The sequence below is a fragment of the Lathamus discolor genome, chromosome 4, assembly GCF_037157495.1.
Source record: "Lathamus discolor isolate bLatDis1 chromosome 4, bLatDis1.hap1, whole genome shotgun sequence".
In the NCBI taxonomy this organism is placed as follows: Eukaryota; Metazoa; Chordata; class Aves; order Psittaciformes; family Psittacidae; genus Lathamus; species Lathamus discolor.
In genome coordinates this window covers 49,678,837-49,690,966 of record NC_088887.1, presented here as the reverse complement: position 1 = coordinate 49,690,966, position 12,130 = coordinate 49,678,837, and the positions used below count along the sequence as shown (strand labels likewise).

At 38.3% G+C, this 12,130-nt stretch overlaps 1 protein-coding gene across 2 annotated transcripts in view; it reads left to right on the top strand.

The window, feature by feature from the left end:
* Positions 1-12,130, top strand: part of GLRA2 (glycine receptor alpha 2) — a 128,278-nt gene that overhangs the window by 98,041 nt on the left and 18,107 nt on the right. For both annotated transcript variants that reach the window (XM_065675734.1, XM_065675733.1), the window contains exon 8: positions 1,844-1,993. In XM_065675734.1, coding sequence (XP_065531806.1) covers positions 1,844-1,993 — 150 coding nt within the window. The remainder of the gene's footprint in view (positions 1-1,843; positions 1,994-12,130) is intronic.

The window sequence follows — 12,130 nt, the reverse complement described above, 5'->3', positions numbered from 1 at the left end:
GGAGCTGCACTATAGTATCAGCTACTGAAATGTATGTACCTGTGATGCAGGTTGAATAGCAGTACCTGGCTCCTCTAAAACGTCCTGCTCAGTGTTCAGGATCTGCAGGATGGACCTCTGTATCTTTTCTGCCCTGCTTTAAGTGCCTGTTCCTCTGCTTATATTGCTTGCGGGAGCATATAGATAAGTATATTGTTTGATGTTAACAAAAATTGCTCTACAGACTTTGAAAAGTGGTGCTATTCAGGCACATGGTAAATAGGAGCAAAATCTACTGAAACAGGTGTGCTTCCCTTCATCATGAAATGGTAGATACAACTGTAAGAGAGAGGTCATTTTGAATAGTGTGTGCAAAGGATAGAGGTAAATGTTTCCACAGTGGAGATTGGGTATCCTAAACATTAGTGCGTTAGATGCACAGCACATCCTTTTCTGTTTTCTTTTCAGACCACTGTATGTTTTGACTGCATTGAAATGTTTGGCTTGCAGGGAATTATTCAGATTTTAAATACTTTTTATTATAAATTTTCAGGGGTTTGGTATTATCTGTTTTGCTTATCTTGATTCAGCTGTATGGTGGGGCCATTTGAGGTCACCTTGGGTATCTGAGGCATCTCCAAAGGACTGGTTTGTTAGTATGATGCTGCAGATTTGTGCTTTGCTGGATTAGCAAATGGAGGCTACGTACCTAATGTGGCAGTATGTGGTGCTTTTATTTAGATGACTGAGTAAAGCTGCATTTGTCTATGCTTAGTAGTTCTATGTTCCCCTTTACAGACATGAAGATGAAGAAGCACTTTTTGGGTGTTATTCATCTCAGCCTAGAGAAAATATCTAAAACAGTTCACATGCATTGCATCCTAGAAATTACTATTCTTCGTCATTCCTTGATTTATTTATATCAAAGTACTTTAGGCAACTGGCTCACATGTACACTGAAGACATTAAAAGTCAGATGATTTTAATTCCACCCTGGATGCAATATCTGATAACAAAAGAGGCAACCTGCTGTTGCCTAATCATAAGATCTCTGCTTAAAACCTGCAAGACTACAAAGAAAGGCAGAGACCTAACACAGCTGTGGAAGACAATTTGCCTTTGATATACATAGCGTGTAACTCATTAATTGGCTATTGTTTGGCCTAGTGCGGGTAATATGATAAAAATCTTGTGACATTGCAGTGCTGTAATATATCTGATTTTATAGTGGACCTGTCAATTCAAACCAGAATAGGCTTTTACTAGAACAAAGGCATCTGCTGTTTGGGTGTTTTTAGTAGTTAATATCTGTGAGTTTTATTTTTCTTATAGAATATTTGGATACAGGTCAAGAAACTAGACTCAACTATTTAATTGGTAAAGTCACATCAACCCATAGAATACGGTACCCTGAACTTCGTATGAGGTTATGGATACCAAAGATATCTAATTAAACAATATAGTAATTGGTTCATAGAAGATGAAAAAGGTGATAACTATAAATTTTCTATAGTTTTTTTTTTAAAGGTATTTTATCGCACCTTTTATTTGTTTTCTTTCTGATAAGCTGTGAGCACTTGTAAGCTATAAGAGCACTTTTTGTTAGATTAATCCTGATTCTTTTTCTAAAGGCAGTAGCTAATAATATATGTATGCTTTGTGAAAACACATTTTCATTAATAGTTGGATTATTTATTTGTAATAAGCAAATAAACTAACAAACCAAAACACAAAACAAGAAAACCTTCACCTCGTTGAACAACTGGAACTCATGCTGTGCAGAAATGTGTTTATTTTTTCACATCAATAGCTTCAGCTTATGAAGAAGTTTGAAATATAACATGCTGCATCCTGTTTTTTCTAGGTCTCCTATGTAAAAGCTATCGATATCTGGATGGCCGTGTGCCTTCTCTTTGTCTTTGCTGCATTACTGGAATACGCAGCAGTCAACTTTGTTTCACGGCAGCACAAAGAGTTTCTGAGGCTTCGAAGAAGGCAAAGAAGACAAAACAAGGTACAGCTGTTCTTTACTTGAGGTGACTGCATTTGCCCTGATAGCACACTGATGTGCAGTTGGTTTCTCACTTCAGTTCTTGCCCTTGCAGGCCAGTCTCATTCTAAAGTTTGCTTTTGAGTGATTTACTCCCTGGTGAAGAGCTGATAACTGGCTGCAGGGTTTATTTACAGTTTATGAAGTTATTCATAAATGCCAATAGATTAGTCACTGACTCCAAGGATTTTATTCTCTTTTTGCAATTGCGGAGGCAGCCGTACCTCTACAAATATTGTGCTACTCTGTGGCACCCACCAGTGGATAAGGAACTGTTGGAAGCAATAACATAGACAGAGTACTGATATTATCTCCTTGACATCATACAGATGTGCTGACAACAACCCATGCCCAAGACCTGTCTTTTCTAGTGCTATGCTAGCTAGTCATACTAAAATGGGAGCAGCCCATCACAGTGATTGGTGGTTCTGCCCTCACTTTTAAACCACCAGCAGCTGTTGTCTTTCCCAGCTGAAACCATGAAATGTGGGCACTTAAAAAAAAAAAAAAAAAAAGGGATTAGGAGAATTTCCTCTCTAGATTCCACTATTTCAGTTTGCTACTGATACAAACTTCATTTTTTTTTTTAAAGGACTATTTGTGAATATCACTGTCATATCATTTTATACCAGGGACTGAAATGTAGAAGGGAGGCTTGGTTTTAACCTAGATGTCAGTCTTAAAATATTTTTAGTAAGTCTGTCCACGTTTCCTGATATTTTTTTTTTATTTGTCTGTAAATGGAAAGACAAGAATAGATATTAAATTGAATTTTAGTCCATTTATAATCATCCCCACAACTATAAAGGCTTCATTCTTCCTGTATCTGTGTCACTGATTTTCAGTATCAGTAGAAAAATTTAGGTTGACGCTGTACATATGCATTTTCTAGGTGAAGTAAATATTTGCTTGAGCTGTGTGAGTGCTTCAAGCCACAAATAATGGTTTCCTTTACAAGAGAGATGACAACAATGGCACAGGGCATTTGTGTTTTGACAGGTCTGTCTAATAAATATTCTGTAGCTAATGTAAAATTTGATGGATGCTCTGGGAAGCAATCCAGTCATATGAATTGAGATTCCCATTAAGATTAGATTACAGGAGAGAGCAAAAATGCTTGCCCAACTGCAGGCACACATGCCAGATGCACTGGCACTGAAAGCCTTTGCTTCCAAAACCAGCATGGCAGCAGCTGAAGCTGCTCTATGGGGCCTGCAGCTTGGATACAATGTCTTCTTTAGAGATGAACTGGTAGGCAAGAAGCCACTATTGGTAAGTATCAGTATCCAGTGGCATCATTCAAAAATTACAAGGTTTTGGTCCATGGAGGTGGTGGTTCACCTATGGTGGGAGCGATTATTCTGGTGACTGTTAAAAGGAAGTTATTTAAAATCAAATCACCAGAAGACCCGTGTTTGTCCTAGGGCATTGGTACATGGATTCTTTGCAAAATAGGTAATGTTCTAACTAAATACAAGGAAACATTCTTCTGGAGTAAGACACATATTTGCACAATCTTTTTTTCACATTTCCTATGAAACTGGTTGCACAAATTTAAAAATAATAATGCTACTAAGATCATCTTTTTGAGAGGTATTTTCTGCATCACTTTACTTGAATTTGTCTTTCATTTCTCAGTTTATTTTGCCTTGAAAGCAATTCACGTTGTTTTGCATGATGGTCTTCTCTAACAGAGCCGTTCTTCTCTTTGCGTGTTGTGTATGTGTGTCATCGTGTTACCACTGCTCATTCTTGCTGCTGCTATCTATGCTGACACTCTGGGGACAGGCACAGACTATGACTGTTGGGAATGAAAGCGTTGAGTCCGCGCGGCGCATGAATGGCTTGCGGAGCAAAGAGTCACCAGCTCACGGGACAGTGAATCAGATCGGCAATTCAAGTTTGAGGGTAAAACTGTAGTGAGAAGAGAAAGCAAGAGACAGATTTAGTATGAGCAACGATGTCATAAATCAGCAAAATAGCTGATTTTGATGGCATCAGTAGTAGTCTCTTGTGTTCTCTTTCCTAAATGTCCCCACAAAATACACAATACTGTCCCCAGCATGAACAGCAGTTCAATGTTGTACATTCCTGTGGCCCATCATTACGCTTGTTTTCTTCCGTGTTTGACTTGTGCCACCCCCATTCCAAACCTCCCAGGGAAAGTGCATGTATATTTGGTAACCTGATCCTGTATAAATATATGGTGAATGGGGAAGACAGAAGCATACAAAATGCCTTGAGACAGTAAATCCCACATTGTGTCATCTTTCAGATCAGTGCATTCCAACAGAATTTGGTATGCATAATGAAATGCATTTTTATTGGTATGGTATTTATTCCTGAACTATCAACCCACAGTATTTCTTCTTGTGACGCCTTGAGCCCTGCTTAGTGGAGTATGAATAGCTATGAATGAAAAGATGTATTTCATTGATTTCATTTTATTTTCTTGGAGAAGAGCCATGGGGCAGAAATCTTATACACAGTGTAATGTGTAGTAGATCAGATAAGATAGCAGATGATAGATACAGATCATGGGTGAGATGTGGAGGTAATAAAATCAGTGATGGAGAGAGAAATGAGCTTAGTGTGCAGCTCACTGCTTGGTAGTAGTAGCAGAGAAATGAAATGTATTCATTTAAATAAAATGGGACCAGGCTTTAAATCTTTCCTAGAACAAAAACATTGCCTGATCAGCTTTTGAGCTGTAATGAGCCTCTGACTTTGATCAAACTCTGTAAAGTTATGTGATTATAAGATGCAGACAATTTAAGTGGATTTTGTGTAAGGGGAATTTTGAAAATCAAAGAAAAACCACAGTTCATGTTACACAGCAAAATTAGGATAGAGCAATAAATTGTTCTCTTTTGGAGCTACGATATCAAGCAGTAGAAGAGAGCCTTCATTTCTGGATATTTTCAATTGTAAAAATAATTGTATTTACACATATAGAAAACTGAACATGAAATTAAAAAATCAGGTTTTTTTCAAGAAGATATGACAAATATGACTATGCTGCCACTGGAAATCTGATGCCATACAACTACAAAACCAGTCCAAGTAAGTAATCAGTTTTGCATGTCTTATCAGTCACAAAGTGCTAACAGTCCAGCTAAGGTTTGTGTAAGTTAAGTCCTGGTTATCCTCTATAAGGAAAGCTTGCAGAAACATCTCTTCAGCTACAGAAGGAGTACTACACAGAGGGGCCATGCCACTGAAGTACTTTTGCTGCAGAGCCCTAAGAGCTGGAGCTGCATTCCATTGATTTCCCCTGAAGAACTCCTACAACAGAAGTGGTGTGCACTTAAGAGGTGAACAGAGGAAACACACCAAGATAAGAGGTTTCTGGAGCAATGCTACCATAGCTGCAGCTTAGTACTTTTATGCTCAAGAGAAGGATGTTTTTGTGCAGAGGAGAACATAGCAGCATAGCCTGTGGTGCCACAAGAAGCCTTCTAAGTAGGGACCTTAATTTGCTGAGGTATTGCTCACTGAATCAAGGGTTTATGATGAATGCAAATCTAAAAGTCATAGTCAAGAGGAAACAGTGTAAGAGACAGGTGACTGAATATTTATACTGTATCATTCAATGCTAAGCTGGGGACAGAAAACATAGGCACTAAGTCATGCCTGACCAGGTTTTCTGGTTTTAACAGCTAGATCTACAAAACAAGAAAAATACTGCTCTGTTTGGTAAGCCTGTATCTCTGCCACTGGTTTTGTTATTGCTTCTACCAGGTCTTGTCCTTCTTAGTGCTGCAGCTCTCAGAGCAATGCATGAAAACACAAGGCACCTTAAGACACTGTTAGATCTCTTAAGCCAAAGATCGGACTGGCTAAAGTTTCTCTATAAAAGTGTGAGTTCTAACACTGGTGATCCAGAAATTATATTTACAGCTGAACCATTGACATGTCATTGCATTAGAAAAGATTGTGTTATCAGGACCTGCTGCCATCTTCCATACACAATATATCTCTATATCCTCAGATAATCAGTGCTTCAACCATGCAGTTTCTGTTGGAGAAAGCATTAATACTTGTCCTAAATATTTGTGTAGTCTTCCTGCTCACAGTGAAATATATATCCATCAGCAGCAACACTTCACTGTAAAGAGAGATGCTTGCCTATGTATTGCATATCACAGTACTACATTTTGCATAGAGTATAGGCTGCAGAAGCCATGAGTCTGATGGCACTGAGGACATAGTACAGTTTCATTATATTAAAACTTAAATTTGCATAGTGCCAGATGACCAGAAATGTAATAGTTTCTTTTTAAAATATGATCTGTAATAATCAAACAAGATTTGCTTATTTTCCAAAATGATGGTTTTCAGGGAAGCAGAACTCTGTTTACAGAGGTTCAATAATCCCTTTTTAAAAACAATAATTACTATGTTATATGATCGGTTGCCAATATGAGTCACAGTACACTAGTATTCACACCATCACATCAAAGGGGACTTCCTAAATTATACGTGTGGTGGTGATGTGATGATTATACTGTGACCAAGAACGGGGGTTAAGTTTGGGACTGTTAGTGTTAAAAGCAGTACTTTGCGGCTTGAACAAAAAATTGTGCAGCTGGAGGCTGTGACAGATTTTAATCCCATGTGCAGCGAACACAGAGCAATACAAATAACAATGCTGCAGCCAAGGGAGTTCACATGCATGCAGATTAGCAAAGGGAGGCACAAATGGTGTTTTCATTTGAAAGAGCTGGGACCAAGACAAAGTGATTATAGCAGCAGAGGATAACTCCACTAAGCAAAGATGGCAGCACCTTGCTGAGTGCTTCAGAGAACTGCTGGTCTCTGGATGGAGCTGCCAATGGCAAGGCTGGTACCCCAAGTACCCAAACAAAGTCACTGTGACTGTCAAGATAATACAGTATTTCCATCTTTAAAAAGGAGAAAAAGTATGCAGGGAGTAACACCAGTTTTCAAAGGCCATCTCTGCTGTTTTAATAGGATTGAAATCCCTCCATTAGACCCTCTGAACAATTTTTAAGATTTTCTAGACTTGCCTATTGAAAAAATAATCAGTGCCTTCAGCCTGACTTTGCCTTTAAAACACTTGGTACTACTGTCCCTGGTAGAAATTCTTGCCCGCCAGCATCCATGTGCACTCGGCGGGATGATGTGCATGTGTTGTGTTATGTAAGGTGCCGCATCTTGTGAATAATGGAAGTGCTCAAGGAAAGCCCTCTTTGCTGAGCTATTTTTGGTACTCACCAAGCGAGCTCAAGCACACAAGCTTCATTGTGAAAAAAAGGAATCCGAGTCTGAATGGCTTTCTCTTTCTCACACACACACATCTTGCTTACTTAACGGATTAAAGAGCACGTAGTTTCTGCTGTAGATAAACACCCTCAAGATATTGTGGTTACTTTTATTTCTCCAGGGCAGTTGCATTAGCACTTTAATGTAACGATGCAGAAAAAATCCAGTAGAAGATAAATACACCAAAATGATCATTTAGCTTGAAGTTACAGTTCTGCATATGACTGCAGAGAACCAGTTAAATAAAAGAAACAATACATTTCAACATGTTGCCATGTCACCTTGTGACTTCATCTGAATGTCCTTGTCTGTCTTTTTATTTTGAGCATGAATAGGCTAGTTAACAACAGTCAAAGTATCTTTATTAAATTGACTTATTTCAGTGAGTTTAAACATTTAAACAAAAGCTTCACCTCAAACTAGAAAAACATCTTGATATAAATCTTTGGTCTAGCTCTGGGCACAAATTTAAAGAAAGGCAGAAGTCCCCAAAGAAAGAGTAACCTGTAGAAAAAGAGGCAGTTCAGCCATGGGAGTGGTATCCAAACAGTGGATCAAAAAAGTCTAGTGAGAGCAGTATGTTCAGATGGGCAGAATTTCCAGTAAAAAGCAGAGACAAAGAAACAGTGGAGAGAGAAATTAGTTTTTATAACGGCCTTTTACGAGTGTGATTTAAAGCTGAATGGAAGATTTTCCTTCCCTTATTGGAGAAGGAAAGGTAAAAAAATCAAAAAAGTATCTGTGTTTCCTGCGTTTTACAACTTCAGACACAATAAGATGGTGAACTGTATGGGGTAGATATTTTACCCCAAACCAAGAAACAGCAGAGAAAAGGGATAATTGCATTTCAAGGAGAGAATTCTGAAAACCAAATAAAAAATTGGGTATATTAAACATTCTGTAATCAAAGGCAGCCTTTGTTTTATGAAACGTGTAATATTGGTTGTGAGAAAGACCTCCAAATATCAACTCCCAAATATCTTAGCATTAATTGAAGCTGAGAAGAGTACAACTGCAAAAGCTGAAGTAATGGAATCCAGAACAAAATCAAGAGAACAAACAACAATTTCAGGAAAAACAAACAAACAAACCAAACCACAAACAAATAACATGCACACAAAATGAAACAACAAACCAACAAAACAAAACAAAGTAAGTACCAACCAACCAACGCAAAAAGACCAAGAAAAAAAAATAAAAATAAGCACAATTCAAAAAAGCATAGTCCAGAAGTGGTAGAAACCAGAGGACTGGAGAACTGATGGGGAGGTGATAAGACTTTAGAAGGGTTAATATCTCTATCTGTCAAAATTATCATGCATAATCTAACCGTAGGGACCAGGTACGACACCAAAGCACCAAACAGGACATGGTGCAGTATAATGACTCACGCTGGCCAGCTTGCAGCAATTATTCCTTAACATTAAATAAGATATGAACAGTATATAAGCATTGTAAAGGGCTACAGAACAGTAACGTTACATTAATGCCTGTAATTTTGAGCAGGGATTTTGGACTAGATAACCTCCAGTGGCTCCATGCATCCTCAACCATTCTGTCATTCTATGATTCCATAACATTACAATATCTCAAATCTTAGGGTATGAAGTGACTGTATGCTACGTCATCTGGGACAAGGACTGGAAAAGCCAAAGGGAGAACTTGAGATAGGTTTTTTTTCATTTGCTCTGTAGAGCTACTTTGCTTTAGAAACTCTGAGTACTTTCTTGTACTTACCCAGCACACAGTGGTAGAAAGGATCAGCTCTGAACTGACAAACCTTGGGGACTGAAGTTTTCACTTCACTCAGGTGAGTTTGTCCTGGTGGTAACTTACGAACAGCAGGAGACGCACCCAAAATGAACTCTGCTGTTTTCCAGCTCATGAAAGGTACTTTCCAGCTGGGTGCAAATGTCTCATTTTTTATTATACCTAGGGGAGAGTGGAAGCTGAAAATAGGGCAGAGGAAGGTAGAAAGACACAGGAAATAGTGTTTTTATTTTTGATGCTTTAAAGCAACAAGAAGAAGTTTTTCAAGAACCATCTGCCACAGGCACAGATATTTCTTTTCCAGATTATTTTAGAAAACGGTGATTCTTTAGCTGGATGTGTTCTTGGCCCCCCACATTTAATGAAAAAAACAACCAAAAGCCCAATGAATGAGCTGTCAAATATGTGTTGCATGCTAAAAAAATGAAGAAAAGGAATTTCAGGAGTATGTTTAACCTAAACCACCCCTAACCAAGAGTCCAGAAAGAGACTGAAAAACCATTGCAGTACCAACATTTAGGCTTAGGCTGCACAAGCGGTCAAAGAAACAATTTTGCCCAAAGTTGGTTCCTTTGTTTTTTATCTGTATGTAGCTTACCTTTCTCTGCCCAGAGACAGGACCAAGTAAGGCTCCGATCTCAGGGGTCAGGTCCTCTTTCCAATGGGAAGGTGAGGAAACCTGGGAGAAGAAGAGTTTCTGATCCCAGGTTGACAGGGGTCCAGCAGGATGCTTCATATCAATTCAGACTGCTGTCCCAAGACTCATTTTCAACAGCAGAGTATTTCAGTGTAAATAAATATAAATTAATATTTCTGCAAGAGAATGAAATGGTCAGACAGTTAGAGACAAACATATGCAGGCAGAGAATACCAGCACTGCTATATCTGTGTATTTCTACCCTGACTGGCAACTTTTCTCTCCCTGCACATCTCAAGAGCATAGTACACCAGTTGTATCAAATTACATAGTAAATTGATGAGATGGGCAAGTATTCAGTAGGTTCCATGAAATGCATATTTACATCTGACCCAATTAATCCCATTCTCCACAGGGGATAGAAGCTGCTATTTGAATGTAATTAATTGTGAAGCATTCTGTAATGATGTTGTCCAAATGACATTGTGCAGAACCAAATTGTATTAACTAGCCTGTTGAAACCTCATGCTGTTTCAAGGTCTGAAAAACTTCACAGGTTTCAGCAAGATCCAGGTTTTGTGGTACTTTTTCAAAAGCGGTGTTTAAGTCACTTTTCTCTCTTATCTGTTTTCCAATGGAAAACCACATGGTTTAGTCATTCCTGTTCAAGTTGTCAGCCCATGCTTATGGCAAAGTGATCAGTTGGAGCCTGATTCTAACATATTTAGTTTGTCTTCATGATCAGACATGTTTATTTTGCTTGATCTGCTGCTAGAGCAAGATGTTGTTTACTGTAAATATGAATATCCATAAGTATTTCTTCTGCTGCCTGATCTTTTTTTTTCATTTTTTTCTTTTCTTTTCTTTTCTTTTTTCTTTTCTTTTCTTTTCTTTTCTTTTCTTTTCTTTTCTTTTCTTTTCTTTTCTTTTCTTTTCTTTTCTTTTCTTTTCTTTTCTTTTCTTTTCTTTTCTTTTCTTTTCTTTTCTTTTCTTTTCTTTTCTTTTCTTTTCTTTTCTTTTCTTTTCTTTTCTTTTCTTTTTTTCTTTTCTTTTTTCTTTTCTTTTCTTTTTCCTTTCTTTTCCTTTCCTTTCCTTTCCTTTCCTTTCCTTTCCTTTCCTTTCCTTTCCTTTCCTTTCCTTTCCTTTCCTTTCCTTTCCTTTCCTTTCCTTTCCTTTCCTTTCCTTTCCTTTCCTTTCCTTTCCTTTCCTTTCTTTTTTCTTTCCTTTCCTTTCCTTTTCTCTTTTTTCTTTTCTTTTCTTTTTTCTTTTCCCTTTCCTTTCCTTTCCTTTCCTTTCCTTTCCTTTCCTTTCCTTTCCTTTCCTTTCCTTTCCTTTCCTTTCCTTTCCTTTCCTTTCCTTTCCTTTCCTTTCCTTTCCTTTCCTTTCCTTTCCTTTCCTTTCCTTTCCTTTCCTTTCCTTTCCTTTCCTTTCCTTTCCTTCCCTTCCCTTCCCTTCCCTTCCCTTCCCTTCCCTTCCCTTCCCTTCCCTTCCCTTCCCTTCCCTTTTTTTTTTAAATTGTAATAACACTGATCCCTCTTGCACAAAAGAAGCAATTAGACATCTAGGAGTAGATGGATAGGTGGGAAAGATTTTCTTTGCTACATGAGGAGTGGACTAGGGATAGTTACACTGGAAGGAATAAACACCTTGAAACTCCACATATTCTGAGTGCTTGTTGCTCAGAATCTTCAGAGAGACCCATTTCAGGTCAGGGGCACCTGAAAACTCTGTGCCAAGCCCAACCACAGGTCACTAAAAATTGACACAACTTCCACTCCCTGTGACCGGCTTCTCCCCATGGCGTTTTAGAGCTGACACAGCCCTGGCTCTTCCCACACAACACTTCTTTACTACAGGAGGATCAATGTCAAGAAGAACTTACCATTGGAAAATGCAGTTTTCCAGCAGCTGATTGAATATATCTGGCATACTGAGTGTGCCAGAGTGTCTTTAGGTTCTGGAGAAACAGACAGAAAAAGTCAAAAAAGGCTGCTGTGGTTGTCAAAACGTGAAGTGGTGAAGTCCAGAATCCTACCCAGTGAATTTCTGCATTGCATTTGTAACTTCTCTCTGAGTGACATCATAGCTCTTCAGATCATTTAGTTTCTAACTTGTGTATATAATTTCTCATACAAAAACTGTGTGTGCATTTGTACACACGCATTTATAATCAATTGTGTAAATGCAAGTTATTTTTCCAAGGTGTCAAGGTTTTAAGTTCTCTGTGATATCATAGCAAGACTCCAGAAGACATGGCACCTTTGTTTTCATGTCACACCTCACTCTCATAAAGCTGTTCTCTGTGCAGTTTTCTGAGAGAACTCTTTCTGCTAGTCATGTGGAAGTGCTCTGCCTGTAACTGACTCATTCATTTTCTTTTAAGGCTTCCACAGCCTGTTGGTGATAGA